This window comes from Balaenoptera borealis (assembly GCF_965194805.1).
Source record: "Balaenoptera borealis genome assembly, chromosome: 1".
NCBI lineage: Eukaryota > Metazoa > Chordata > Mammalia > Artiodactyla > Balaenopteridae > Balaenoptera > Balaenoptera borealis.
In genome coordinates this window covers 84,971,557-84,997,584 of record NC_138860.1, presented here as the reverse complement: position 1 = coordinate 84,997,584, position 26,028 = coordinate 84,971,557, and the positions used below count along the sequence as shown (strand labels likewise).

Sequence of the window (26,028 nt, the reverse complement as noted above, 5' to 3'; positions counted from 1 at the left end):
GGAATACTTTGATACTCACTTGCTATGTGTTAGTTCCTCCTTGTGGGGGAAATGATATCAAAACTGTTTTGGCTGGGGTAAATAGGCTCTGGATCCACACTGCTCCTCACCTTCACTGGCTGCTTACACTGACTTTTATTCTTCTGTCACAGTCTTTTCCCTGAAATGATGTAGACATCTCTACTGATTTCTTTTCTGCTGTCTGGTTCAGAACCATCTTACCTAAGCTCCCCAGCATTCTCAAACTTATGCTCTTGTTCTTGGTTGTTTAGAACCAGGTAATAGCATTTGAATGGGATGAGATGCAACGATGGGATACAGATGAAGAAGGAATGGCCTTCTGTTTTGAATATGCTCGAGGAGAGAAGAAGCCTCGATGGGTTAAAATCTTCACACCATATGTGAGTGGTAGTTGGGGAAGCATGCACGGGGAAAGTAGATTGGGCTTAAAGTTCTCCTTAAACTAAATGCGTAAATGGAGAGAGCTGTAGAGCAGTTGTTTTGAGATCTGAACCTGTTTGAATCCTAGAGCCCCAGGTTCTTCCTGTCTTTCCTTTAGGCCCGCGTAGGATTGGCAATTTCATATCCCACTTGACTCACAGTTACCACTAGAAGGAGCCAGAGAATAGCAGATGAGCCAGGCCTGGGTTTTATGGAGCTTGTTAAGGTTTTTCTCTAGGCTGAGCAGGTTTGGAAGGTGACTGACTCTGGGCAGGAGTTCAAAGCCATGGTCCTCTGGTGCCTGGTCTTGAGAAGTCAGTGAGTGTTGCTCTGTTTTTTTTTTTTTTTCAGTTTAATTACATGCATGAATGCTTCGAGAGGGTGTTCTGCGAGCTCAAGTGGAGAAAAGAGGTAATTCTAAACAATCTTGAATTGACCTTTTCATCTTTGTTTGTTTGTTTGTTTAAAATGTATAGTCCTGTGGCCAAATACCTGGGACCCTCGTCTCCATCTGTCTAGGAATATTAGTTAGAGACTGGTTATCCAATGTGAGCCAGGATATTCTTCCAGAGAGGTTATTAGCCTTGGACGCTAAACAGACTATGCCAAAAAGCCCTCCTTCCATTGTCTAGAGATTGGCCATTGGCTGCAGGCTATTCCATCTCTCATGACTTTATGCACCCTCCTCTGCCTGTTTTTTATCAGTCGCCCTCCATGTTCTTCCTGACCCAGAAGGGCAGCTGTCCTCAGTTTTCGCCGTTCTGACTGGGTGAGACGTAAAAGAGTCTGTCTAGGCTAACCAAGAGTGTGTGTGCGTGAGAAGGTTTTTGCTGCTGCTTTCCTGCTGTCTGTATATGCCAGTGCTGGAACAGAATTTAAAACATTCAGAATAATTAGCTACTTACTCTCAAAGAAGATGTTTCCAAGGTTCAGAAGGTGAAGTCAGGAATAAGAAAATTTATATTCTTGGTATAGTAGAAAGAACATTGGGCTCTGGGAATCAGATCTGGGTTCTCTCCCATCTTTTTTTCTCTCTGTGATCTTGGACAGATCAGCCTCCCTGGATCTCAGTTTCCTCATCTTTCCTCATCTGTGAGACAGGAAGGCTGAACCAGATAGTTAATATCCTAGGTCCCTTCCAACTCTAAAAGGCTATGATTCTTGATGGAAAGTTATATCAAGTGAAGAGGCCAATCAGATCAAGTCATCCAGTCATATATTTTCTGTGTGAGGGGTTGTCTCTAGATGGGAGGAGATGAGGACACCTAAGGCTTCCCAGTAACTCTTTTCTTTTTTTCCTTTCAGAACATTTTCCAGATGGCGAGGTCACAGCAGAGGGATGTGGCCACCTAGCCTTTCGTTACCCTCTTCCCTTCTCTTCACCCTCATCCTCTTATCCCTTTCGTCTCCCGTGTCAGACAGAGTAACCATTAACACAAAAGAAGAGAAAAAGGAAAAAAGTCATTATATTCAAAAGCCCTAAACTAAATATTATTAATAATCCCTCTGAATTTCATATCTCTGGATTTGAGCTGGTAGAGAACAACAGATGGGTCAGCACCAGGAGTCAACTGAGTTAAGACAGGAAAAGAAATAAGCCCAACCAACTCGCCAAAGGTATCTTTGTCTTTTCACCTGGGCCTCATACCAACAGACTCTCCTTGTACTATATTTTTAGAACTGGAACTATGAACTCCATCCATTTGCACTGTTCAGGCATATATATGTATGTATGTAAAAATTATATATACACAAATTAGCTGCACGTATATACATATATATATTTCTTTTTAAATTTCATATTGATGGCAGTACCTTTTTTAGCTTGTGTTTTTACACACCTTTCACTAGAATTCATGACTTCTCTCTTGCTCTCTTTATTTTGAAACAAACTTTAAAAAGGAAAAAAAAAATTTACAGGGAAAAATACCTCTCCTCATGAAGGACTCGAAAAGTTTACAACCTGCTTGGGTTTTTCCCCCCTTTTTTGTATTGAATGAAGATTCTGGATCATGGGTTGCCATAGAGTCTGAGGAGCAAGGAGCATAGTTTCTTTATCTTCCAAGAGGCTGCTGGGGAAGAGAAAGAGGTGTGTTTCTCAAGGGCAGCAAGGCTGCAGATCTGCAGCGAGAGTCTAAAGACTTGGTGTGGTCTCTCTTGATTCCAAGACAACTTTCCTGGTCCATCTCTGTCTCTTCCACTCATGGCTTTTAGCCACATTCCACATCTTCCTGCTTCCCGAGGGCCCCCTGTATGCTTTCCCTCAACAAGCCTAGAATGAAGGGGAGGGCGGGCTCAGGAGGTTGATGCCACAGACACCTGAAACATTTAGTGGTCATGATTTCCCATTTCCCTGCTCTTTCTGAAGCAGGGACGGTACTTGGGACCAGAGTTAAAGCTGATACCTTTAGGCACAAAGATTGGACTTAAGTAGGGGGAAGGAAAGAAGAAAGTCCCTATGAATATAAGCTTTTCCCTACTCCATTGCTGACCAGTAACCACCCATAACTATTACATTCTCTGTGACTTCCTTAAACACCCATGTTGGGGAAGGATCTGACAGCATCCCCAAGGCCTTGGGGAAACTTGGAAGGGTCAGTGGTCTGTGCCAGGCAAACCATACCCTGTCCAAGCCAGCTGAGGACCCAGGAAGGAGCAGTAGTAATATGGTTGATTTGGGTTGGATCTCAGCTTTGAATTAAAAGGACCCTGAAGGAAAATCTTTTTGTCCCTCAAAGAGCTCCTCATCTGACCTTGCAGTTAGACCTTTTGAGACCTGAGGGCTACATCCCAGGGTCTGGGGCCAGGGCTAACTGGGGTAGAGCAACATTCTCAACCCCCAGCCTCCAAAGGTACTGCATTGGGAGCTCTGATGCAGTCAGGCTCTGATGCACCTGAAACATTTTTGAGCCTTCTTTACTTTTTTCCTTCTCTACCTTCTGAACAAAAACCTCCATAGAGTGGCATCTTTTGCTTTGTCTAACTGGGAGGCAACCATAGTTGGTTGTAGTCAACTCCACTGAGCAGTGTTGGGGTGGTTTGAAGTTTCTGTTTTTGTAACTTGTTTTTGCAGATTGTTGTGAGGCCACTTTGCTTTCTCTCTCACTCTGTTATCTTGGCAGGCGCTTGCCCCAGGGGGTGTGGGATCATATAGGACATCCTATCTTTCCTCACCTTCTCCAAACCCAGGTGGAATCACAGAATGCAAAATGTAAGAAAGCTGAGTGTTTAAAATTGCAGAGAGGGATCCCTGATTTGGAGGCTTTGGCACAGAATTAACTTCTTCTGGCTTAAATGAGTTTAATAATGAGCCAAAGGACCCTGGAAAGAAGGTATGTTGATTGCCCACTCCAAGATGCTGAAGAGGCTTTTGGCACCAGCTTTGTTCAAACTTTAAAAATAGCAGTTTGCCCCTATTCCGTCAGAGTGGGAGAGGAATGAAGAAATCCGGGAGTCCGTGGGAAGCCCAGATGCTGACCTGTGATGTGAGAGTAGCGGGGATGCCTTTAGCGTGCATAGACGCTGCTCCTGTGTCGTTCTGACCTGGCACTCACTTGGTGCTTGGAGGTTGGGTGAGGGCCCTGTAGGTAGTTAGCCTGTTTAGCCCCTGCTTGAGGCTGTACCACTAACAAAGCCCCAGCTACGGTGAGAAGGGGAAAGCAGGGAAGCCCTGGAGGACAGCGCCTTCTTCTCTCCCACCCACAGCAGCATCCTGCGATGGAGGCAGAGGTCGCTGTGGCTGTACAGCTCCATCGGGTCAAGCTCTTCTTTGCACGAAGCAGTGTTAGTGTGATACCCTTTCCCCCTTGCTCTGCACTTCCTTCCTCGAATCCCTACCACCTTTCTCAGTCCAGGGTTCTGCCCAGGGAGGCTTCCGCTCAGTCTTTTTTTGCAGTTTGTCTCCGGGAAATAGAGAGGCTCCCCTTTCCCCCTGCTTTGCCCCAGCAGAGCCAGCAGGGTCTCCCTGATCTCCTGTTGTCCTCCCTTGCCAACAGAGAGTTTCTATCCTCTTTGATAAAAACTCAGAGTTTTTATGGATCAGGAGAAAATGCAGGCCCTGAGAAACCTATCCCTGCAGAAAGGGTTCCCTTGGGCCATGCTTTGGGTTTTCTGCTCTTTATATTTTTATTTTACTCTCCATTTTTCTGCCCTCCCCTTGCCCTAGGTCTAAGCTCAGCACAGGCGAGTGCTCGGGGCAGCTCCTAGGCCTGGACAGCTCTCAGGGAGGAATGAGATAAATGTTCAGCATCCCTGTTCCTGGCCCATCTAGTTTCATCCTTTAGTTACCCAGGCCAGTAGCTTCGGGTTATCCCCTTATATCTGCAAACCCAGTGCTTGGAGCGGCAGCATAGGGCTCTAACAGGAGGTGATACCTCTCTCTTTCATTTCAGAATTTGCCAGCTTAGGGGCCTGGCTCTGGAAGGCAGTTTTCTTAAAGAGGACTGCATCCTGGGTGACCCGAAGTCTCCAGACCTAGAGGGACAACTGTGCCCTCCCTTCTCTGCTTCATGTTCTCTGGCTGGATTGATTCAGCGGTAGAAGCCATTTGGTCTGTTGCACCCCAACATACCGCTAGGTTCCTTCCAGAGTCACTGTGTCACATTAGCTTCCTTTTGGAGGGAGGGTGATGTGGTTGAATACTCAGAGAGCAGAGGCAGTGGGTGCGCGTCTTTGGTTCCCCATCTTCCGGTTTCACCTCCTGCCTTCCTCTTGCCCTAAACCTGAGCGCATCATGCCAGGCCTCACTCATACAGGATGGTGTCAGCTCACTCCTCAGCAGTAATCTAGGGTGTGTGGGAAGCTTAGGGCTCTGGGGAAGAACAGAATCGAAGAGGGGATGATGTGGGTGGAGGCAATGGCCAACTAACTGCTAAACTTGGACACCAGTTTTATATCACATCCCCCTTTGTAAGCCGGTGAGCAGGGCTTCAGTTTTCCCCAGACCATGCACACTTTTAATTTATTTGAGAGAAACTCTAATTGTATTTTCACTGCAGTATCTTGTATTTTTTATTTGTGATTTAAGAAATGTGAAGAGAAAATACACAGACACATAATGGCTAACAGTGTTTCTTTCATTCCTTGTTCTAGAGCTAACCACTCTAAAATTGTTTGGTAATGTCACTTAGTGTAATTAATTGTAACATATTCTTTTAAATAAATTGATTTATTGATGAAACTATTCTTTGGTTTCCTAGACTTACAAATCCTTTGGGTTGTGTGGGAAGAGGTGAAGAAGGACGTTTGAGATTTGAGTTTGAATGATCAGTCTGAAAATGGGAAGGAACATCTAACTAGTTCTCCTGAGCAACTAACTAGTGAGGCGGTTGTTGGAGAGCAGGAGATGGGGAAGGGTGGGAAAAGGAGAAGCTGGGAGGCCCCTGGTCCAAAGTTCTATTTCCAGAAAATTCCTCCTTTGAAAATTCCTTCTTCCCCCTCAACCCTCAGGGTTGGTTGTGCCAGCTTGCACAAACTCCACGTTAAGACTCACAGGACTTCTGTTCCTCAGCCTTATGCAGATAGAGCCTGGCAGAGCCCTTGGGACAGATCTTAGCACCGTCTGCCTGCCCCCAGCCACATGTATATACTTTTTCATTTTTCAAGTTACTTAGGAAACTTCTCTCTGGAATCTGAACTGAACGGTACCTATTACCCCTAACGAATGCCAGCTCAATACTGTGTCCTCTGGGTGATTATATTCTCCCCTCTGCCCACACTCCTGAGAATAAGCGTGGTCTTGCATGTCCTTTGCTTTTGCGGAGGAATCTCAGGTGTTGTAGGCTGAGTACCTACTCTTAAGGATACCTACTCTACTCTGTGTGTTAGTTTATGGGCTGAATCTATTCTGAAAAGCTCAGCATTTGTGTTAGGTCGGATATTTTAAATTATTTTTCATAAACCTTCCTGTTTTGTTTTTCTAATCCCTAGCCATGTGCTTTTGCTCCTTGATTGGAGACCATAAGAGCAAGGAGCAGTTTGACATTTTGTTTGGCAGTTCGGGGAGAGACATTGCTGTGGGTCTCTCACTGAGCCATCAGCATTCAATAATTGAAATCTGGTAAATATTACTGTGCTAATGGGGAAAAAAGTTTTTTTTCTTTAACAAGGAAAGAATCCACAGAGAAGTAGAAAGTGGAACTCCAGAGTTAGAATTATAGAAGTTAAAGTCAAACATTTATTGAATATCTGCTGTGTGCAGGGTATTGTGTTAGATACTGCAATAGATACAAAAGCAAAGTAAGAGACACTCTGCTAACTTTCAGCCTCAGAGGAATGACCATATGACCTAGCTGTGGAAGGGTTAAGTGCCGGAAGGACTAGAAAAGGAGGGGAGAAAGATCTCTGGATGAAGGCAATGAAGGAAGTCTTGATGAAGAAAGTGAAATGTTTAGAATAAGCAGAATTTCAACAAGAAGGCATTCAGCAAGCTTTACTGAGCCAGTATGTGCCAGACACTAGTAATTGGGAATTGAAAAGACATGGGTGTGGTGGGGATCAAACTTGGCCAGATGAGCAACAAATAGTCCTGTTTGATTAGAACTTAAGGTGTGTGTAGGAATAAAACAGAAGATAAGCCTTCGAAGAGCCTTAAATGCCAGGTGAAGTGCTCTACGTTAAAAAAAAAAGGGAGGGGGGGAATTCCCTGGTGGCCCAGTGGTTAGGACTCTGCGCTGTCACTCCCGATGGCCCAGGTTCAATCCCTGGTTGGGGAACTAAGATCCCACAAGCCATGGCACAGCCAGAAAAAAGAACCAGAGAAGTTTTGTTTTTCATCAGCTCTGGTTTAGAAACACTGATGTTTCAGAATACATACAGAGGGATCAATTAGGAGACTGCCGTGATTAGTTAGTAAGTGGAGGCAGTGATAACTTGAAACGAGGGAAATGGGTATGAAAAAACTGTGCAAGTACAATCATTTATGATTTAGCATTAAACACTGAGTTGATGTGAGAGGAGTAAAAGACTCCCAAGGTTTCATGGTTAGGTGAACTTTGGGGAAGAAAATATTTTAGCTCTGGACCAATTATAATCAGGCATGTGTGAGAAATCTAGATACAGGTGTCCAGCAGTTATTTCTTAATTATTTGCTGAGCACCTTCTAATGTTCTGGGCACTGATGAGGATGGTGGGGATACAGTGGTGATAAGGCAGAGTAAATACCTGTGAATGAATTCGTAGAAGACAGGTATCTTCTCTGGAGAGCACGTTGTAGGAGAGGAGGAGGGGAAATGCAGAGACGGGTAAGGAGGATACTGCAGTCCTCCAGTGGGCGAGGGTGACCTGGACAGTGTTGATGGCGGTGGAGATAGAGAGACAGACGTGAGTACATCACCGACGCATTTTAGAGAGAACCAGTAGGGCTTTGCGGTTGGGTTGGATATGAAACGTGAGAGAAAGGCTGTGATCAAAGTTTTGGCCTGGGTGGATACACAGTGGTGCTCTTTACGAGCAAGGAGGACTGAGGGAGGAAAGGCACTACCGAAACTGAGTTCAGGAGAAACATTAGGTTAGAAACACATAGCTGGGAGTCACTTTCATTGAGCAGATGGGAAGATGCAACCCCATTTACGGGGAGCAAGAGGAAGCTGACTACTCAGGGAGATAGACCGAAAGAGGGGCCAGAGAAGGGAGAATCTAAGAGCCAGGAGCTTGAGCCAGGGCTGTTCAAGTTCTCAGATTTGGAGAAGAGAATGGCTTGGCCATGAATGGGAATTCCTTCAATCACAAATACAAGCAGCCAAGGCTGTGACAGCCTTTGAAATTTTAGCAGGACGATGAAAAGACAAAGGCAACCCTGAAAGAGAGGGTGTCAAGCTACTGAAGGGTCCAACCCTAAGGAAGCAAGACACCTTGCATTACATTCATACATTTTAAAGCTCAGAAAATACAGACGGGATGAGAATGCATTGAAGGAATGATCTAGGGCTTTTCCCCTGCCACATTCTCATCACCACAGTCCCCCCTAACTGAGGATATTTTTCTAAATGTCTGTTTTTGTTTCTAAAACTAGAAGGCTTCTCCCAATCCCTGCTATTAACCTGTCAGCTCCACTCTTCTGCCTCGAGAAGTTATTTTCCTTCTCTCTTCTCTTTATTCTGCCATTAACATTTGAACAGTAACTTGATTATTTTAGAAGAAACTGGTGCTGAGTTTCATCTTGTTTGGTCTGAAGTTAGGTGATCCTATTGTCATCATTTTCTGTTTCTTCTGCATTTTATTACTGAGGCCTCTTCTGCTCAAAAGAGATGTTAGTGAACTTTGATAGTTAACAGAACTATCCCTCCTTTATACCCTTCCTACTATATTTGAAGCCAGTATGATGTCTGAAAAAGTCTGTGTTCATACAAGAAACAAGTTAGGAGCTTCCTTTTCCGTCTCAGATGGCCTCCTATGTTTTGCTCTCAAAAGGCCTGGAGAATCCCTGCCCAGATGTTGTTTTGATTCCCCAGAAGAACCCTCTGTGTCTTCTTCACCCCCATCATTCAGCCTGACTTACCTACTGCTCCTCTGGAGGAAATCTGGCTGCAGCCTTGCAGGGAGAGGGGACATCAGTGAGCAGTGACAGACAATAAATGTAGTCTTCAATGTTTGTGTGAAGGGCTACCACACTGAGGGGCTACCTGAGATCTGGAAAGATGCCAGGAAGGAGGATCCTTCCTAGTCCCCCCAGCTCCCACATCTCAGGAGAACCCACCAGTCAGTAAATCACTCTGGGAGATGCCCTTTGGTTTAAACCCAACCTTCTATCTCTCTGTCCTGACCCAGAAACTGTTGCAAAGCCACAGTGAGCAGCTCAGGGGAAAATTCATAGTGTTAATACCAACCCCTGTTACCTTCCTCCTTGTGCACCTCTTCCCATGTCTGACTGCATGCACACGCACGCGCACACACACACACACACCCATATCTCTATTTAACAGATTTCAGATGCTGCGTACTTGGCTCAGAATCCTGACTGGATTCCCTTTCTTCTGAGTAAGTCCCATTCCTGATGTCTTTCCAATCCGAGAGACGTTTCTTCCTGAAACAATGTCCACAGATAGCCCCTATAGTGCTGCACATGTTACTTCTGTTTTTAACTCTTCTTAGTTTGGGGCAGTTTAAGAGAAGGCAGAAGTATGGGGCAGAGGTGGGGGGTGAGTTGTGGGGATTTACTCATCCTGGCCTCAGGCCAGATCTGGGCTGGGAAGTGAGTAAGTTTATAAGCAGGACATAATGAGGGTGGGGTAGCAGGTAGCTGCCTAGAAGCAAATGGCCCATATGTTGTGAAGTTAAAGACGATACCTGTGTGAAGCCCAGCCCGAAAGCAATTCACAGAGAGGAATCTAGAAACTGCAGGGACCTTAGGGCTAATGCGTCCACCTTCACTGCTCCAGCCTGCTAGATACTCCTTGGGATCTTTGCCTCAGGTCACAGAACAGGTAGTTGAAGCTATGAGACAAGCACATCATGGGCTTTGGCGCCTGGGTTCCATTCCTGCAGCCGTCCCTTAGTCGCTCTGTGACACTGGGTAAGTTAACTAACCTCCAAATCCTCTGTTTCCCTGTCTGTAGAATTCTATCCTGCCTCATAGGGCCCTTGGGAGGTTAAATGAGGAAATGCACATTACGGGCCTAGAACAGAATCATGTGCAGAGCAACTGCTTCATAAACGGTGGTGGTATAGTCAGCTCCCAGTAGCCCCACTGGCCGGGTGCTGGGACAGCTCCCTCACATGAACAAGGGAGAAGTGGAGGTCTGGAGTGTGAGGCTGCACGTCCTCAGCCTTCAGAGGGACAGGGCTGGATGCGGGAGAGAGGCCTGCTGACCTGCTTTCTTCCCTCTGTGCCCAGCTCTACAGAGCATTCCAGAATTAAGCCCAAAAGAAGGGCAGAAGAATAGGATCATGAAGCCGTGATCAGCGCCTGGACACTGCTCAAAGGCAAGGGCTGGGCCTTCCTGGTAGAGTTTTCTCTCCCAAACCTCACTCCCCTCACCTCCCTCCCACCCCGTCCCCGACGTGCACCATCCCATACCTTCAGCCTCCCAAGACACTTATTTGATGCTTTTAAACTTTTTCTTTATTTAGACAGAAAAGACCAACTCTTTAAAAGTAAAATGCAATAAATAAATAAGTTAAGCATAGAGAAGTGTCTGAAACGGACTCCCCACTCTCCCCAGACCACTCCCACCCCCACCCCATTTCTCTTCCCTAAAACCTTTTTCTAGAGAAAATGATCAGGTAATAAACCCCTTTAGCTCGCCCCACACCCCTCCTCCCAAATACCCAATTACCCCCCAAAGCAAAGGGAGAACTCAAGAGAGAGAGAAAATCCAAGGGAAACATTGTCTAAACCCCCAGAAAGAGAAATGGCAGCGTCCGGGCTGGGCCGGGCTGGATAACGCACGGGTGGTAGTGCTATTTACACGGAGGGGCCAGCAGAGACTGTAAACATTTTTAGGGGTTTGGGGGAGGTCTTTTCCTCGTGAAAGGAGGAGGGTCTCTGTGGCTGACTGGCGGAGAGGCAGCCCTCAGGGCTCCTCCACGTTCTCCTTGGAGGGGGCCCTTGGGGGAGGCAGTGAGTTTTAGGGCTGGGAGCCCAGGGTTCAGGGATATCCTACCTCGAGCTGAGGGTGGCCACAGGGAGTGTGAGAACCAGCTTCTGAGAAACCCCGAATATGGGGGCGAGGCTGGGGCAAGGGTGGGCAGGGAGCATGTGGGAGGCCCCCGCTGCCCTCCCGGGCCGCACAGGTAGAAGAGGCCCGCCGCTGGGGGAGGCAAGTGCGAAGGCTGGGCGCAGAAGGCCCGTCACAGGAGCCCCAGCAGAAGGCAGATACCCCAGAGCCTTCGAGCCTGTTCCTTGCTCCCTCACAAAGGCCAAAAGGGCACCTGGGAGGAAACAGGCCCTTCGGGGAGGCGGGGTGGTGGGAGTGGGCCGGTGTCCTGTGCCCCCAGGGCCATGAAGCAGCGTTTGCCCCAGAGCCCAATCAAGGCCCAGGGCGGATGTGCAGAGAGGGCTGGGGCCAGTCATGGGGCGAGGGGGTGAGGCGCCCCTTCCTCTGGTGTCTCCAGGCCTGTGAAGGAAGGAAACGTGGGTGAAGCAGTGGAGAAGACGGCAGCTGAGGCAGGTCCCAGGCCCTGGGTGGGGAGGGAGCTGGGGTGGCTGAGGAAGGCAGGTCATCAGAAAGGCCTCAGTCCAAACTGAACCATCCGGCCCCCCAGCCATTCGACAAGGGGCAGGGATGGAGGAGACGGGAGGGAAGGGCGAATGACACAAGAAACCAAAGGATATTAGGAAGGAAATACTCAAACAGCCCGTGAGAAAAGGAACGTGGAAGATACTGGAGACAGGGACTAGAGGAGGAGGGGCAAAGAAATGAGACAACAAACAGGCAGGCAGAGGTGACTCAGAGAAAGGAGGAGGGTGCAGTGTCAGGACAGACACCTGGAAAAAGAGCAAGGGGGCATCCGCAAAAGGGCGGCAGAGCAGGCCGGGGTGGAACCAGGGCTGGACTGAGGGCTGGAGTCTCGTGGGGGCGAGCGAGACCCCCCAGCCCCTAGGGGGCGCTCTCATTCCTTTTTGGAAAGGAACAAAGAAAGCGAGAGAGAAATGCACGGAACACAGACCACAGTCACCAACCACTGTTGACCAAGCACATCCCGCGAGCTGCCCCCGGCCCTGACTCTGGGCTGGGGGGCGCTTCCCTCCGCGGCCCCCTCCCCAAATAACAAACAATCGGCTCCAAAGACAACACGCTCGTTCCATGCAACTTACAGGGGCCCGGAGCAGGGGTCCGGGGATGGGGGCTTCGGCCGACAATGGACACGGGCCCTGGGCTGGGGGGCCCCCAGGGTGGGAGGAGTTAAGCAGCCAGGATTGGGGGGAAAGGGGGAAAAACAGAAAATGTGGGTATTGTTCTTGGGTTGTGTTTTTTTCAGGGGTTTGGTCCAAAGGAGATTAAACAACACAAAAGTAATGAAAGCTCACAGCTCTGTGGCCATGAGGTTGGCGGGTGGCGGGCAGTGGGGAGGAGGGGACCTGTTAAGTGAAATTCACGGCAGTCCAGCATTCCAGCCGCCTCCACCTGAACCAAAGCTGCTCCCCAGAGCCCTGACACTCGGACTCCCCCCCAGTCTGTTCTGTGTACTCTCCCCTGTCCCATGGGTCTACTGCTACATGAGGGAAATCACCTGGGGTCCAGGGCACCGGGACCTGATGTCCCCACTTCTCAGGACAACAGATATTCTAGGAGCCAGTGATTCTAGGACCCTCCAGTACCCTAAACCAGCCCCCTATTCCCCAAACCCTACTCCCCTAATTCTACTCCAACCTAAAGGAAAACCAGAAAAACAGACACACAAGACACATGGACACTGACCAGACAAACGAGACCAGATATTGGGCAGGTTCTAGGGAGTGGACACAGACATATACAGACCTGGCTCTCTCTGGGGTCACAGTGGGAGTGCGTGTGCGCACGCGCATGCGTGTGTGTGTGCACGTGTGTGTGTGTGTGTGTGTGTGTGTGTGTGTGTGAGAGAGCGAGAGAGAGAAAGTGAAAGAGAGAGAGACTTGGGTGATTGAAAAACAGCTGAGGAAGCTGCTCCAGATCCCTGCCTCAAGTGCCCAGAGTCAGGGGTGGGCATCCCTGAGGGTGGTGGGAAAGGGGGTGGGGGCAGTCCAAGTGAGGGCCCTGGCTGCCACGTGACGGGGCTGGAGAGGTCACAGGATGGGAGCGGGACCCACCTGGGGCCCTCAGTAGGGCCGGTTGGCATCCTTAGGCCGCTTTAGCTGGACTTTGAGGCGCTTCATGCCAATCTGGAAACCGTTCATGGCCTGGATGGCAGCCTGGGCACTGGCTGGATTGTCGAAACTCACAAAGCCTGAGGTGAGAGGGGCATAAGGCCTGGCCCAACACCAACCCCGCCCTGCCCCCCCCCACCCCACCCCACTGTCCTGTGCTTAGGCCGAGGCCTGCTCTTTGCTTTCCCGTCACCACCCTACTTCCTCCAGGTCTCCCAAATGCCCGGAAAACTGCCCAGCACACAGGAGGCTTTCGGTAAGTAGTTGTTGACAGGCTGAGTGAATGAGTCCAGTCCGGCCTCTCGCACACCCTGGGACATTCCTTTCAGCATTCTTTGAGGGGCGGCAACCCCTTCCTTGGCCTGGATAGCTCAGAACCTGCCTTTTGAAACCTCCACTCCGGACCCTAAATGACTTCTGAAGCCCAGAGGACAAGCACGTCCCCTTTCTCCCCTGAAGCAGCCTTTCAAAGAGTGAAGGCAGCTAAACCCTGCTCCCTAAGCCTTCCTTTTGACAGCTGAACTTCCCCAGTTCCCAAGCCTCTTCCAATCCTCACAGAGCATGGATCTGACCAGTTCTTAAGGAGAAAAGATGTGGTTTTCTGGAGGAAGAGATGGGCCTGGGCAGCAGCTGGTATGGGATGTCAGGAGTGTAAAAACTGGTCCTTTCAGACTCTTGGACAATCTGGATTTCAACTACTGGGTCCATTGCAACCATAAGTGCCTGCAAATGCATCAGATCTTGACCTCATCTGGAGTTTGGCCAAAATGTGCTATATTTTATCTTTTGGATCATCATATTCTTACCAAAACACTTGCTCTGATTGGTGGCCCGGTCAACAAAGACTTTGGCTGAGATGACGTGGCCAAAGGGGACAAACATCTGGAGGATCTCTGAGTCGGTGAACTCCTGGGGCAGGTGGTAGATGAAGATGTTGCAGCCATCAGGGCCTGGGTGGCAGCGGAGACAGAAGGAAGAGCTCAGTGACTGGGAGACAGACTCAAGGTGCAGGGGGCCAGGGAAGGCAGCCCCCAACATGTGGGGCAGGGCGCCAGCCACCTCCCCTGCCCCCCCCCAGTTTCATTCCCACACACGGGGCCAGAGCTGGCCTTGGAGCCCACGGCAAGGGCACCCCATCCCTGAAGGCTCTTGGCTGGGACTCCCCGCCCAGGCCGCACCTTCCCGTTGCTGCTGCTGCTGCTGCTGCTGCTGCTGCTGGGGGGGAGGCGGAGGCTGCTGGGCCACCAGGGCAGGAGGCTGTGGGAACGCGGGCGCCACCAGGCTGTAGGCTGCCGGGTAGGCTGCTGGTGGGGGGAGGACAGAGAGAGCTATTGGGGTTCCTGAGAGGCCCCTGCCCCACCTGGCCCTCCCAGCCACGCCAGTCCTCCTCCCCCTCGCCCAGGCCGATGGAGTGGACAGGGCCGAGAGGTGTCGGAGGGGGAGCTGCCTCAGACCGTGCCCGTAAAGGCGTGTCCTCACAGGTATGGCCTGCTGGGAAGTCTGACGGGGCGGCTGGCAGACAGCACGAAGCCCAGACCCAACTTCTGGGCCTCTTTAGCTCTTACCAACCCTTCCACCCAGACCGGGGCCTGCGCTGGGGCTCCTCACCTGTATAGTGCTGCATCCCCGCGTAGGCCTGCTGCAGGGGGTCCACGGGGGCCGCGGGGCTCTGGGCTGGGGAGAGCAGCACTGACCGTGAGGGCGGGGCTGGGACGCCGCTGAGAGCCCCACCAGTGCCTCTTGGAGCAGAGGCCAGGCAGGTGGGGAGGAGAGCCTCATGGGAGAGCATGGGATGTGAAATGAGAGGGTGGAAATGCACAGAGCCGTAGGGAGAGGGGAGAGCCTGGCGTTAGCAAGACTTGAGTCTGTGACTGGCTGTGCAACCCTGGACGAACTCACTTCGCCTCTCTGTGCCTCAGCTTCCCTGGCTGAGACCAGGAAGGAATATCCCTGCCCAGGGTGACAGAGCAGGAGAAAGCGCCGTTATCACCCCACAGCCTGGAGAGGGAAGGTGTGTCATGCCTGCCGGCAGTGAGAGCGATAGCTGGGATGGTTGCCGGGGAGAGGGGTGGGTAGGCAGAGAACCCCACCTGGGTAGGGGTGAACCCCGTTGGGATACAGAGCATCAGGGGCAGGCTGCCCAGTGGGCTGGGTGGGCACCGGGCTGTAGCCGTTGACACCCAGGGCAGCAGGGATTGCAGAGACGGGCGTGGCAGCGATGGCAGGAGGGGTGCTGGTTCCTGGGGAAGAGAAAGTGGCAGAGACAGAACAGAGAAGCAGACACACACATACACACAAATGCAGAGAAGCAGTCAACAAGTCTGAGGGCAGAGGGGAGGAAGCAGGCTACTCTTTGACCCCTGAACCCCTCCCAGCCCCCATGGCTTCCCTGAGTGATGCCCTGTGCCCCCCTCCCCTCCCCCACCACGTGGTAGCTCCCCTGACCTGCCCCACTCACACCCAGCCCAGCCCTGCCTGGACCTTACCTGAGGACGGGGTGATGGGGGTGGCGATGAGGCCATTGGCATTGATGGCGGCCATGTGCTGCATCTGCACGGCCGCCATGGTGGCCATGGGGCTGAGGTAGGCACTGTGAGCCGCTACCAGGGCCGCCTGCTGCTGCATCAGCTGGGGACAGGGGAAGCGAGGAGAGTGGGGCCAGCCCCCCTGCACCCTGGCCTGGCTCCCCTCCCAACCCTGGGCCTGGACATTGGTTGGGGGGGGCAGGACGCTGGAGAGCTTGGGGATGGGCCCAACCCAGCACGGGGAGGAGGGGTTGGGGGGCGTGAGGGCGGGGCGGGGGGCAGCGGGCAGTGCTCACGGCCTGGGTGTAGGCGCTGTAGGCTCCGAACTGGAGGGCGATGGGGCTGAACATGCCCAGCTGGGTGGCCACCTGCTGCATTCGGCGGAGACCTCGCTCCTTCTCCGTGTCAGCAAACTTCACCACCAGGCTGGACGAGGCACCCTGGGCACCGGCCCCCCATGTGGTCAGAGGGACAGAGTCGGGGGGTCTCTCTTCCCCAGAGCCCTCAGGACCTGGGCTCAGTTCCACCACACATGGCTTGGCCTCTTTGGGAGGGCAGCCATCACTGTGCCTATGTCAAAGCGGGGAGACTTTCATCCCACCCTCCCCCTGTGCCAGACTGTGCAAAAGACTAAAAAACGTAGAGGAATGTGCTGGGAAAGGGAAAGTGCTCCCAGAATGCAAAGGGCAGTCCTGGCTTCTCCATGAAGATTCTGAGCCGGAAATCCTCCCCAGGGTGGATCAGCCACAGCAAACGTTTAACCTCAAGCTCGTCTTGCCTGGTAGCTACCCCACCCCCTTACCTCACCCCATGCTCCCACATCCCAGTCCTCACGGTGTGCTCAGGGATGCAGCCTCAAAGTTTCATACCAGCCTATGCCAAATAAAAACCAGCCTGGAACATTTGCCTCTGCTGGAGAACCTCGAGTTATAGGCAGCTCACCTCCTTGGGAGCCAGCTAGTTCCTTTTGAGAGGTTTGTTCTGCTGGGGGAGCCCTCTGTGAGATCAGTCAGCTGACCCACTGCTAATGTGTGGGGCAGCAGGATGAATGTGCAGAGGGCACGCAGGGCCTCTAAGCAAGTGTCCCGATGCCCAGCCAGTGAGGGGGGTGAGAGGTGACCAGGGCTGAGGGCTGGAGGAGGCAGGAGAGGAGGGGCTGGGAGATGTTATTGGAAAGGGGAAGCTGTCCCTAAGAGGTTTGATTCTTCTGCCAGAAAATTCTTTTTGAATAATAGTCACTCAATAATAGGCAGTCCGTTCTGGATAGTAAAGACCCTATCCAGAACGGACTGCGCCCTCTGAGCCAGGGTCTGGCGTGGGCCCAGCTAGGCTGGAAGAGGCCTGAGGTCTGGGGCAACGGGACTCACCGGCAGGGTCCGGCTGCTGTGAAGGGTGTTGATGGCTGCCTGGGCCTCGGCGTGGGTCTGGAACTTCACGAAGGCGCAGCCTGGAGAGTTCAAGAGGGAGGAGAAAGGGGTGAGTGCCCACCCTTGAGGGCCCCGACAGTCCACATTGCCCACGGAACCAGTGGGGGAGGGGCAGGAAGGCGGAGTGCCCGGCGGGGGAGGGGTATCGGTGGGCTACCTTTGCTGGTGCCGTCTGGGCCCCGGAGCACAGTGCACTCGTCTATGGTCCCGAAAGGCTCGAACATCTTCCGGACGTCCTCATCTGTCTGCTGCTTCCCTAGCATCCCCACAAAGAGCTTCCGGTCTTCTGGCGGGTAGGGCACAGGAGGAGGGGCAGGTTCAGGGCCTCCAGGCTGCTTTCCCAGCCCTGCTCCAGCTTGGGGCAGGAAGAGACCCCTCCCCTTCGCCTTCAGCTCTTCCCTGGAACTCCCCTCACCCTGAACCGATGGCTCTAGGGCGTGAAAGAAGGGATGGTTGGGGGATGGGCTGCAGATACATAGACTGGGCATCCCAGTTCTGAAGGACTGACTTGCACTCCACTCTGGGCCTCAGTTTTGCTGTCTCTGCAATGGGCTGGATCACATCCCCTCTGGCCACCCTGACTCCTATGCCCACCTTGACTGGGAACCCTTCAGAATTCTCAGACTTTCTTCCTCAGAAAGCCTGCCCCTCAGCTACTCCAAGTGCTGGGCCTGCAGATTGAGGGAGAAGGATTGAGTCCCAAGGTACAGAACCTACCTCCTCGGCTCTCGCTGTCGGCTGGCTTGACCTGGATCGGCCTGTTCATCTAAAGGAAAGAAGAGAAAGCAACTGCTGGGGACCTCCTCTGACCACCCCAGGAGGCCTCCCCAGGCCAGGACCTGTGGAGAGGCTAGAGGGAGTAAGGCCCAGGCCCAGCCCTCTAAAGTGTGGATGGAAGGGAGGGATGGGGCTTAATCTTGTTTAGGATTAGGACCTGCGGGGATTAGAGGTAGTGGAAGGAGAGGATGTAGAGGAGGATGCTCCTGGTGCAGGACTCTAAGCTCAGGCAGGGCCCCAGATGATTTTCCAGGGAGAGGTGCTGCTCTCCTTAGGGGGAGAGTGGGGCTGCCCATAGGACCCGGGTCCTGAGTTAGAGCCCAGCCAAGGGCTGTTCAGCAAAAGCTGCCTCAGTTCTACAAAGTAGGAGCAACAGAGGCCACCTCCTCAAGCAGCCCCAAGGAAGACTCTAGACTGAGGGAGACCCCACAGATGCCCCGACTTCCTTCTGACCCCTAGAGGTGTGTTTGCGTCTCTTTCTGCCCCCCTACACCCCTTGACCCCAGGGGGAAGGCACTCGGGCAGCACAAAGGGAGCAGATGCCCAGTCTCCGTGGCAACGGGAGAATGCGCGCCATGGCAACCGCCCACTCAGCCTGATTTATCCGTCCCCGTCGCCCTGGCGACCATGGTGACGTCATCACTTCTGCTGCTCCACACACCCGGAGAAGGAGTGGGGAGGGGGGTGGGAACAGGGTATGCTGGGGGTGGAGGATTTGGTGGGGGCTGGGAGGTGGGGGAGGGGCCCAGGAGAGCGTCCTGATTCTGGAGGGAGGCGCTGAGCAGGCCCTGCAGGGGCCATACTGTCCAAGCTCCTGCCTTCCTCCTCCAGATCAAATCCTTGATGTCTCACCGCCAAGACAGCTCTAAAGGAGGAAGTGCTGTCCTGTGCTCTTTCGCGATTCTCCGGGTACCCGGAAGTCCTCCTGAGCTCTACCCTCTCCCTACTCCTGCAGCATCTCCCTTTGTTCAGCCTCCAGTGGAAATGCAGACAGTTCCCCACTCCATGTTCCTGTCTGGTAAGAGGACTTGGGAATGACTCCCGCAGGTTGATTTCCTTAACCAGTGTGGGGAGCATCTTAGGAACTGGAGAGGGAGGGAAGGACTCAGTATTTCACATCTGAAAATATTTTGCTGTTGAAGACTTTGACCGCTGGGGCCACACCTGGCCACCCCACTCATCTGATGGTGGGGCAGCCCTAGTTCTAGTGACCAAAAAAATAAACAGAAAAAACCATTCATCCAAATTCCGAGGGTGGGGCAAAAGTTACCCTCAGGAAAGGCACTGGACTTCGAGGACTGGCTCTGCCACTCACTGGCTGGGTGACCTTGGACAAGTCATTTCTCTCCTCTAGGCCTCAGCTTCCTCATCTGTAAAATGGGCTGGATCAGGCGATTTAGAGTCAGGTTCCCCTCAGCTCTAGTATTCTAGCCTTGAGGTCTTGTGTGTCAGCACTTAAGACGGAGAAGTGCAGAAATGATAGTTGCCCCTGCCCCTTCTCACACTGCACCCTGTTCCCAGGTGTCACGCCATGCCAGTCAGTCTGGCTGGACTCTGCAGGTGAGGTATTTTCAGCCCGGATCAAATCTAGGCCCCACCTCAACCAATACTTCCTCCCTGTCCACCCCTCCCCCCCAGTCTCTAGATCTGAGAGCAGCTGGGTGGGGGGGGGGCGTTGGAGGGGGAACAGTCACACAAATCCTCCGGCCAATCTGCCCCAGCTTTATCCACCAATCTGGGATTATCCCATCGGAGGTTCAATCTCCTCAGGAGTGCGTGTGAGTTTGTGTGTGTGAGTTTGTGTGTGTGTAGCAAGGGGTGGGGGTCAGACACTCAGGACTCTTGGTCTTTCACTCCCCCTCTCTCCCGTACTCCGGTCAAAGCCATCAGGAAGTCCCCTCACGGGCAGCTCAGCAGCCAGCCCCCCAGCTCCCACTACAGGAGAGGTAGAATCAGCACTGGAGTCACAGCGTCGGGGAATTCTTATGCTCGGCACTAACCCCTTCCCAACAGGCCCCTGGGGATTTGCTGCTCTAGGTGGGGATGGGGAACCTGGGATCCAGAGAGAAAGGATGGTGTTCCCTCCCTGCCAGGCTCCCAGGCACAAAAATAGCATATCAATAAATATCCACAGCTGATATGGATTCGCACAAAAACACACACAAGCGCGCAGACCACAGCACAGACCACGCTGACGGGAGGCTCTCCCCACTCCCTCATAGACGGACTCCTCCCTCAGTGGCCCCCAGTGCCCCGTTCCCAGCCTCTCCTTCTTGGCCTGGCACTTCCTGTGGGAAGCTCAGCCTTTGTTAGCTCAGTTCGGTCACACCTGCCCCCTCCCCTGAGTCCAGCTGGGCCCTGTTTACCGGGCAACCTGGCGCGGGCGCCTCTCTTCCCTAGCTACCACCCGCCAGGTGATAAGCCCTCCCCAGGGCCTCCCAAAGAAGAAGGGGCTATTTATACCCCTACCAAGTATCCCTGAGACCCCTACCAACATGGTCACTTGTAAGTAAGTCCCTCTCACCAATAGCTAAGACCCCACTTCCAAGAAGAGCTCCCCATGCCCACAGATCTAATTTTCCTGAGGGCACAGGCCTGGTGCCCTGCCACCCCCGACTCTAGACTTGCGCCCGGTGTCCCAGACCACACACAGGTCCTCTCCATGGAGCCAGAATCCACCTGCCCAACAGCAAGATGACCGGGAGGACCCATGTCCCCAGAGTGGGATTTTGGCCCAAGTAGAGGGGGAAGCGCAGGCCAGACAGTAGGAGTCCTTCACACCACCACCTCCAGGAGGTCACACCCTGCTCCTAGGAAGAATCCAGGAACCTGTGACAGAGCCTCTCCTGGGAACTCTTAGGGGAGAGAGAAGGAAATGCGGTTCCATGGCCATAGGCCCAGCTCCCATTCTTTCTCTCTGCAGCCTGAAGCATCACTCAAATATGGTGGCATCTTCCAGATTCTGAGCTGACAAAGATGGGGAGAAAGGAGAGCGGGTAAATGCCCCCATTAAAGAAGGAACCTGCAGTCAGAGGGCATGGAGGTTAGACAGTAGGAGGAACTTCCCAACACAGTTGTGCAAGAGCTGGCACACTGGACACACACACACACACACTCACACTCAATGACTATCTGAGGGGAAACACTGCTGCCAGAAGGGCAGGTGGCTGAGAAAAGACCTGGGGGCACAAAGGGTCAGGCAGAGCTTGGTTATAGACATCTGCTCCCCCAAACCCCCAGCACGGGGGGCCCCTTGGAGGATAGAACCCCTCATTTCCTACTAAAGGCTCTGTCAGGTGCCTCTGGATTCTGTCCCCTGGGGCAAGGGCCAAAGCGGAGAACTCAGCCTCACCTGGGAGCTTGGGGCAGGGCTCGACAATTATTAACCGGGGCTCCCTTCTCACTCGCCTCCCACCCTGGGCCTTATTACCTCAGGAAGAGGAGGCAGCGCCTTTCCACACCCAGGGCGTAGCCCTGCCTGAGCCACACAGGCAGCTGGAGGGGGACAGAGCCAGGGCAGAAGCCCCCAGCTGGCACAGATGGCCCTGGGGCTCCTGCCCACCCAGCGCCGTCTCTCTCACCCATGTCCCCACTGCAGTACCCCTGCTTTCTATCTTCTCCCTTGTCCCCCTCTGGTTTCCACAGGGGCTCTGAGAGATAGGAGACAACAGAAAAAGACAGAGAAACGGCAATGGAAATGAAAACTGTTGATTTGTGAGGGGCCTCCCCAGAGGAAAGAGAGAGGAGAGTTGTGAGGTCATGTGATGGGAACCGGGCTTCCCGGGAATTCATGTGCCCAAACACACACACACACACACACACACACACACACACGCACACACACACACACACGCACACACATATGCTTCTTAGAGTCCGAGCCTGCTCACACATACACAGATACTTATCTCTGTGGGCGATGGCTATTCTGGGCCGCCTTGCCCCCGACTGGGATAAGATAGTGGGGTGAAGGTGGGGAGCTGGCAGTGGATCTGCTGTCCTAGTGGTATTTAGGGTTGAGGGCCACAGAGGGTTACAGAGCCATGGAGGGTGTGAAGTTGGGAGTGGTTCTAATTTTCCTAGATTCCCCCCGCCCTTTCCCATCTGTTTTGTCTATTTCTCTCCCAGGAAGAGCTGGAGAATCGGGCTCCATCTCCATTCCCACACGAGGGGAGGAGAAGAGGATGTGACAGGTGTGTCTCCAGCACTCAGACTGTGTTTAGCAAATGTTGGCTGGAGGGAAGGGTGGAGTTAGCTCTCAAGAGGTACTTTCCAGGGAAGACAACAGAAGCCGATAGATACAGAAAGGGAGTGGCGCATCCTTTCGCCACAGGATGGGTAACTGGGGGGCAGTCTGAGATTCTTTATTCCTGCCCGTGCCAGCCCAGGCCTGGGACGAGCTGCAAGGCTGCCTGGGAAGCAGACAAAGAGCTCTGACCTTGCAGGAGGGAGGCCACGTCAGAGGCACCCCCTGCCTCCCTGGGCACACTTGGTGGGGTCAGGCCCGATCCTCCACACTGATGACTGCCCCTGCCCTTGTCTGCTGCCCGCTGCCGCCCTCCACAGGGCTTATTCCCAGCCCAGGCCCACCAGGCCCTGACCACCCTGATGCCCTGTGGCACTGTTCCCGCGGCTTTTCCTGGGAGACGCGAGGTGAGCCTGTTGGACCTCAGAAGTCAGCACAGAGATGCCAGGCGGGCAGGCACCAGATGCCCACCTCGGGCCGCAGGCACCCCTCCCCCATTTCACAGCCAGGTTTCCTCCCCAGAGCCAGAAAGAGTGCCTGAGTGCCTCCTGCTCACTCGGCCCTACACTTGGTGTCCAAAGTCTTCTCCCCATGCCTCCCAACCAGCTAAGTCCCTCCTCTAAGCGCTGCCCCAGGGGCAGGTTGGGAAGTGGGGAGAGGGCTACCTCTGCTCTTTGCAAGGGTTATATCTACTCTGCGCATCGCTGTTTTCCTTCTCTCTTGGTGAGAAGAAATGCGTGCATCTTCAGCAAGGAGGAGGGGTGCTACAAGGAGGTAGGGGCTTCCCGGTGATGAGAGGAGGTGGAATATACACTCAGTGTCTTGGGAAGGTGGTGCCCCTTCTAAGGCCCTTCTCAGCCCCCTGGCCTTGAAAAGGCCGGGACTCACCCCTGGAAGCGTCTTCTGTTCGTGCAGGGCGCTCTGGGCCTTCAGGGCTGAATCGCGGGCACAGTATGTCAGGAAGGCACATCCTGAGGAGGGGCAGGGGCAGAGAGACCGGGTCGGGGGTGAGTCCCCGGTCTCCCCTCCCTAAAAGGCCCCCTACCCCCCACGAAACTGAGGACTGGGAAGCTTGTCCCTTCTCGCCACCTTCTGCCTGCTGGGGCGGGGAGGTGTCTGAGAGAGGGTGCACATTCTTCCCCGGAGTCTCTGGGCTGATGAGCACAGGGCAGAGACCCCGAGACCGGGAGGCTTCCATGGTGGGGTGATGGAAGAGGGAGAACGCCTGGGCTGTGGGAGCTGGGGCTTTGTGTGGGGGGAGGAGAAGGGGCATGTGATCTCCAGACAAGTACGTGTAGTGTGGTTTTCTCTCTTCCTTAGCTGGTCTCCTTTCCCCTTTCTCTTTGCCTCCACCTCCCTCCATCTTGGTCATCATCAGCCCTCTCCTCTCCCATTTTCCCTATTTCCTCCTCTCTCTCCAGCTCCATGGGAGGCAGGTGGAGGGTGGAGAGCGGACTAGAGAAGGAAAGGGAAGAGTGGGGAGCGGGAGTCCCTGGGCCGGTGGAGGGGGAGGCAGCGTGGCCCCTCTGACTCCCGGTGTCTGGGGCTCTCCAAGGCCTGACCCCAGGCCTGACCCTGCTTAGCTGCACAGCCCTTAGGCCTGAGGCACATCCTCTTTCACCCCCAGCTCCCTTAACTTTCGAGTCCCTACACTTCCCAGATCTTTACCAATCTCTGTCCTTTGTACACTGTTTCCCAGGTCCCTCTCTTTAGTTCTGGAGCTGCCCTGCCCACTCCATGAACATCCACTCTTTCCAGGTTGAGCACCTGACCCTGTGTCCCGACCCCCATCCCAATAGTATCTGAGGCTACTAAGACTCTCAGTCTTGTGCATGCTGCCCCCCTTCACACACACACCCCTGCCCAGCTCCTTATCTCTCAAACCAGCTCTCTCGTTCCTCCATCCTTCCTTGAGTTCATCCACATCATCCCCCTCAACTTTGGGGTCCACATCTCTGCAGCCACCTTGACAACTCTTCCCCCAGAGAGGCTCTCCTTGGTCCTCCACCTGGAGTCCCCTGGTCACCCTAGCTGAGTTCTCTTCTAGCTCCTCCATCCACACTCCCCAGCCCGTGAACTCTTTTCCTTCCAGATCAGCCTTCTCCAGCCACTCCGTCCCTCCAGCCTGGCTTCCCCACCTCCTCCCAGCCTCCCAACCTCCCAGCCCACTCCCTGAAGCCTCTCCAGCCTGGCCTGACCCCTCACCCTTGTGCAGCCCGGTGTACTTGTCCTTGATGACAGTCAGCTCGAAGATCCGACCAAACTGTTCGAAGATGGGTTTCAGGTCCTTTTCCTCCAGATGCCTCGGTATCTGCCCCACAAACAGCTTGATGGCATCCGGTTCCTTCATTGGGGCGGCCCAGGAGAAGGGGCCGAGGGGAGCAGGGAGAGGCCCGAAGGCCAGGGGGAGCTGCCCAGCAAGGAGGCAAGTGGCCGGGGCTGGCTTTCCCTTTGGCCCCAACCACAGTGCTGAGCAGAGGGGCCGCTCTTCACACAAAGGAGGCCCAGGGAGTTGAGGGCTAGGGGTCAGGGGTCTAGGCAGACACTGTCATGCCACCAGGGGGCATAGCCCAAGCAAACGATCTCCCTCCCAGAGATCTGGCAGGTATCCCAGGATGGGGGGCAGTGTGGCCAAGACCTGGAGGGTTAGGGTGGTAGCAGGGGCGCTGGGAACTAGGGGTTGAGATTAGAGCTGGAGGTGGAGGAAAGGGCCTGAGGAGGGTGATGGGGTTGCAGGCTGAGGGGTTAGGGTCCTGGTATGGTTGCCAGCAGCGTTGGGGGGGGCACTCCTGATGTGGGGCAGGTGGAGCTCTCGTTGGCTTCCCTGGGAGGACACCTCCCCTGTGGCTGATCCTTCTGCTGGGTCCGAAGATCCCTGATGCCAGATGCTTGATCTCTGATGGCGGCAGGGCGCCGGGGGTCCCTTTGGCCCTGCCGCCTCCCTTCAGGTCCTCCCCTCAGCCCCCCTCCCACCCCCACCCCGGTCCCCGGGCCTGGGCTGCCGCTGGCTGCTCCCGCCGCTGGGGCTGCCTGCTTTCCCGGTCACCTGGGTCCCGGAGCTCTGCTCTCCGGCCGCGCTCTCCTCAACAAAAACCTCCCCCCTCCACACCCCCCTCCCCACTCCCACCTCCTTTCCCCTGACATCAGTGATGTCAGTCTCAGGGGTGGAAGACAAATTCTCTACCCTGGAGAGGGACGCACAATCCAGACAAGAGCCACGCCCTCTTTCTATCTCCTTCCTCCCTGACTCCCTTCCCACCCCCAGAAGAGCAGCTGGTCCTGTTGATAATAACCCTTCCCCCATCTTACTCCCTAATCACGAGTTGGGCAAGGCACTAAGATGGAGAATTTATAGAGGAGCCCTAAGGTGGGGTCCATTGTTCCGGGGGCTGGAGCTGTCCCCGGTGCTGGATGGAAGAGAAGACCCAGGAGAGGGGAGCAGGGGGGAGGAAGAGAGAGGAGCTGGCATCTGGGGAGACTGAGAGTGGGGAGCCAAGGGAAGAAAACAGGGAAAAGAAGATGGCATAGAGACGGCTGGGCAGGTTAGGGGCGGGTGAGGAGAAGGGTGTAGCTGGGGAGGGAAGCAGGTCGCAGAGCCTGGGGGAAAGGGCAGAAGGGACCGAGAGAGAAAGATGGAAAGGGGGCTGTGGAAGAGAGAGCAGGGTGAGATGAGTGCAGAGAGGGAACTGTGTTTTCCAGAAAGGGAAACAAGAAAAACTCGATCTTGCTGGCATTTGCCGACGCCCCCTTCTCGCCCTCTGGGGGGTTTGTGTGTATAAGTGCGTGGGCAGGGAGGCAGCAGTGGTGACAGCGGGAGCTCGCACTTGG

The 26,028-nt window shown here is 53.8% G+C and overlaps 3 protein-coding genes across 13 annotated transcripts in view; 2 read left to right on the top strand and 1 right to left on the bottom strand.

Moving 5' to 3' along the window:
* Positions 1–5,623, top strand: part of SNX27 (sorting nexin 27) — an 85,059-nt gene extending 79,436 nt beyond the window's left edge. For 3 of the 4 annotated variants that reach the window (XM_082346715.1, XM_082346713.1, XM_082346716.1), the window contains 3 exons: positions 273–401; positions 793–852; positions 1,747–5,623. In XM_082346715.1, coding sequence (XP_082202841.1) covers positions 273–401; positions 793–852; positions 1,747–1,794 — 237 coding nt within the window. In that variant the 3' untranslated portion in view covers positions 1,795–5,623. The remainder of the gene's footprint in view (positions 1–272; positions 402–792; positions 853–1,746) is intronic. The other variant, XM_082346714.1, reaches the window with a different exon arrangement.
* Positions 2,840–25,288, bottom strand: CELF3 (CUGBP Elav-like family member 3). Of its 8 annotated transcripts, XM_082346789.1 has the most exons (14): positions 25,247–25,288; positions 24,406–24,511; positions 23,089–23,171; positions 17,895–17,943; positions 17,335–17,463; positions 17,118–17,197; positions 16,047–16,190; positions 15,712–15,853; positions 15,316–15,465; positions 14,834–14,899; positions 14,404–14,529; positions 14,032–14,175; positions 13,169–13,305; positions 2,840–11,495 (listed from the first exon to the last, which is right to left on the bottom strand). In XM_082346789.1, exons 4-13 carry the CDS (start codon positions 17,941–17,943, stop codon positions 13,178–13,180), a joined length of 1,158 nt encoding a protein of 385 aa, XP_082202915.1. In that variant the 5' UTR covers positions 23,089–23,171; positions 24,406–24,511; positions 25,247–25,288; the 3' UTR covers positions 2,840–11,495; positions 13,169–13,177. The 8 variants fall into 8 exon arrangements, with proteins under 8 accessions (XP_082202915.1, XP_082202908.1, XP_082202909.1 ...); XM_082346782.1 differs by lacking the exon at positions 25,247–25,288 and having other exon boundaries at positions 24,406–25,151; XM_082346783.1 differs by lacking the exon at positions 25,247–25,288 and having other exon boundaries at positions 14,404–14,526; positions 24,406–25,151.
* RIIAD1 (regulatory subunit of type II PKA R-subunit domain containing 1) overlaps positions 22,050–26,028 on the top strand; it is a 52,256-nt gene continuing 48,277 nt past the window's right edge. Inside the window, 1 exon segment of the mRNA XM_082346862.1 lies at positions 22,050–22,974. Coding sequence (XP_082202988.1) covers positions 22,642–22,974 — 333 coding nt within the window. The 5' untranslated portion in view covers positions 22,050–22,641.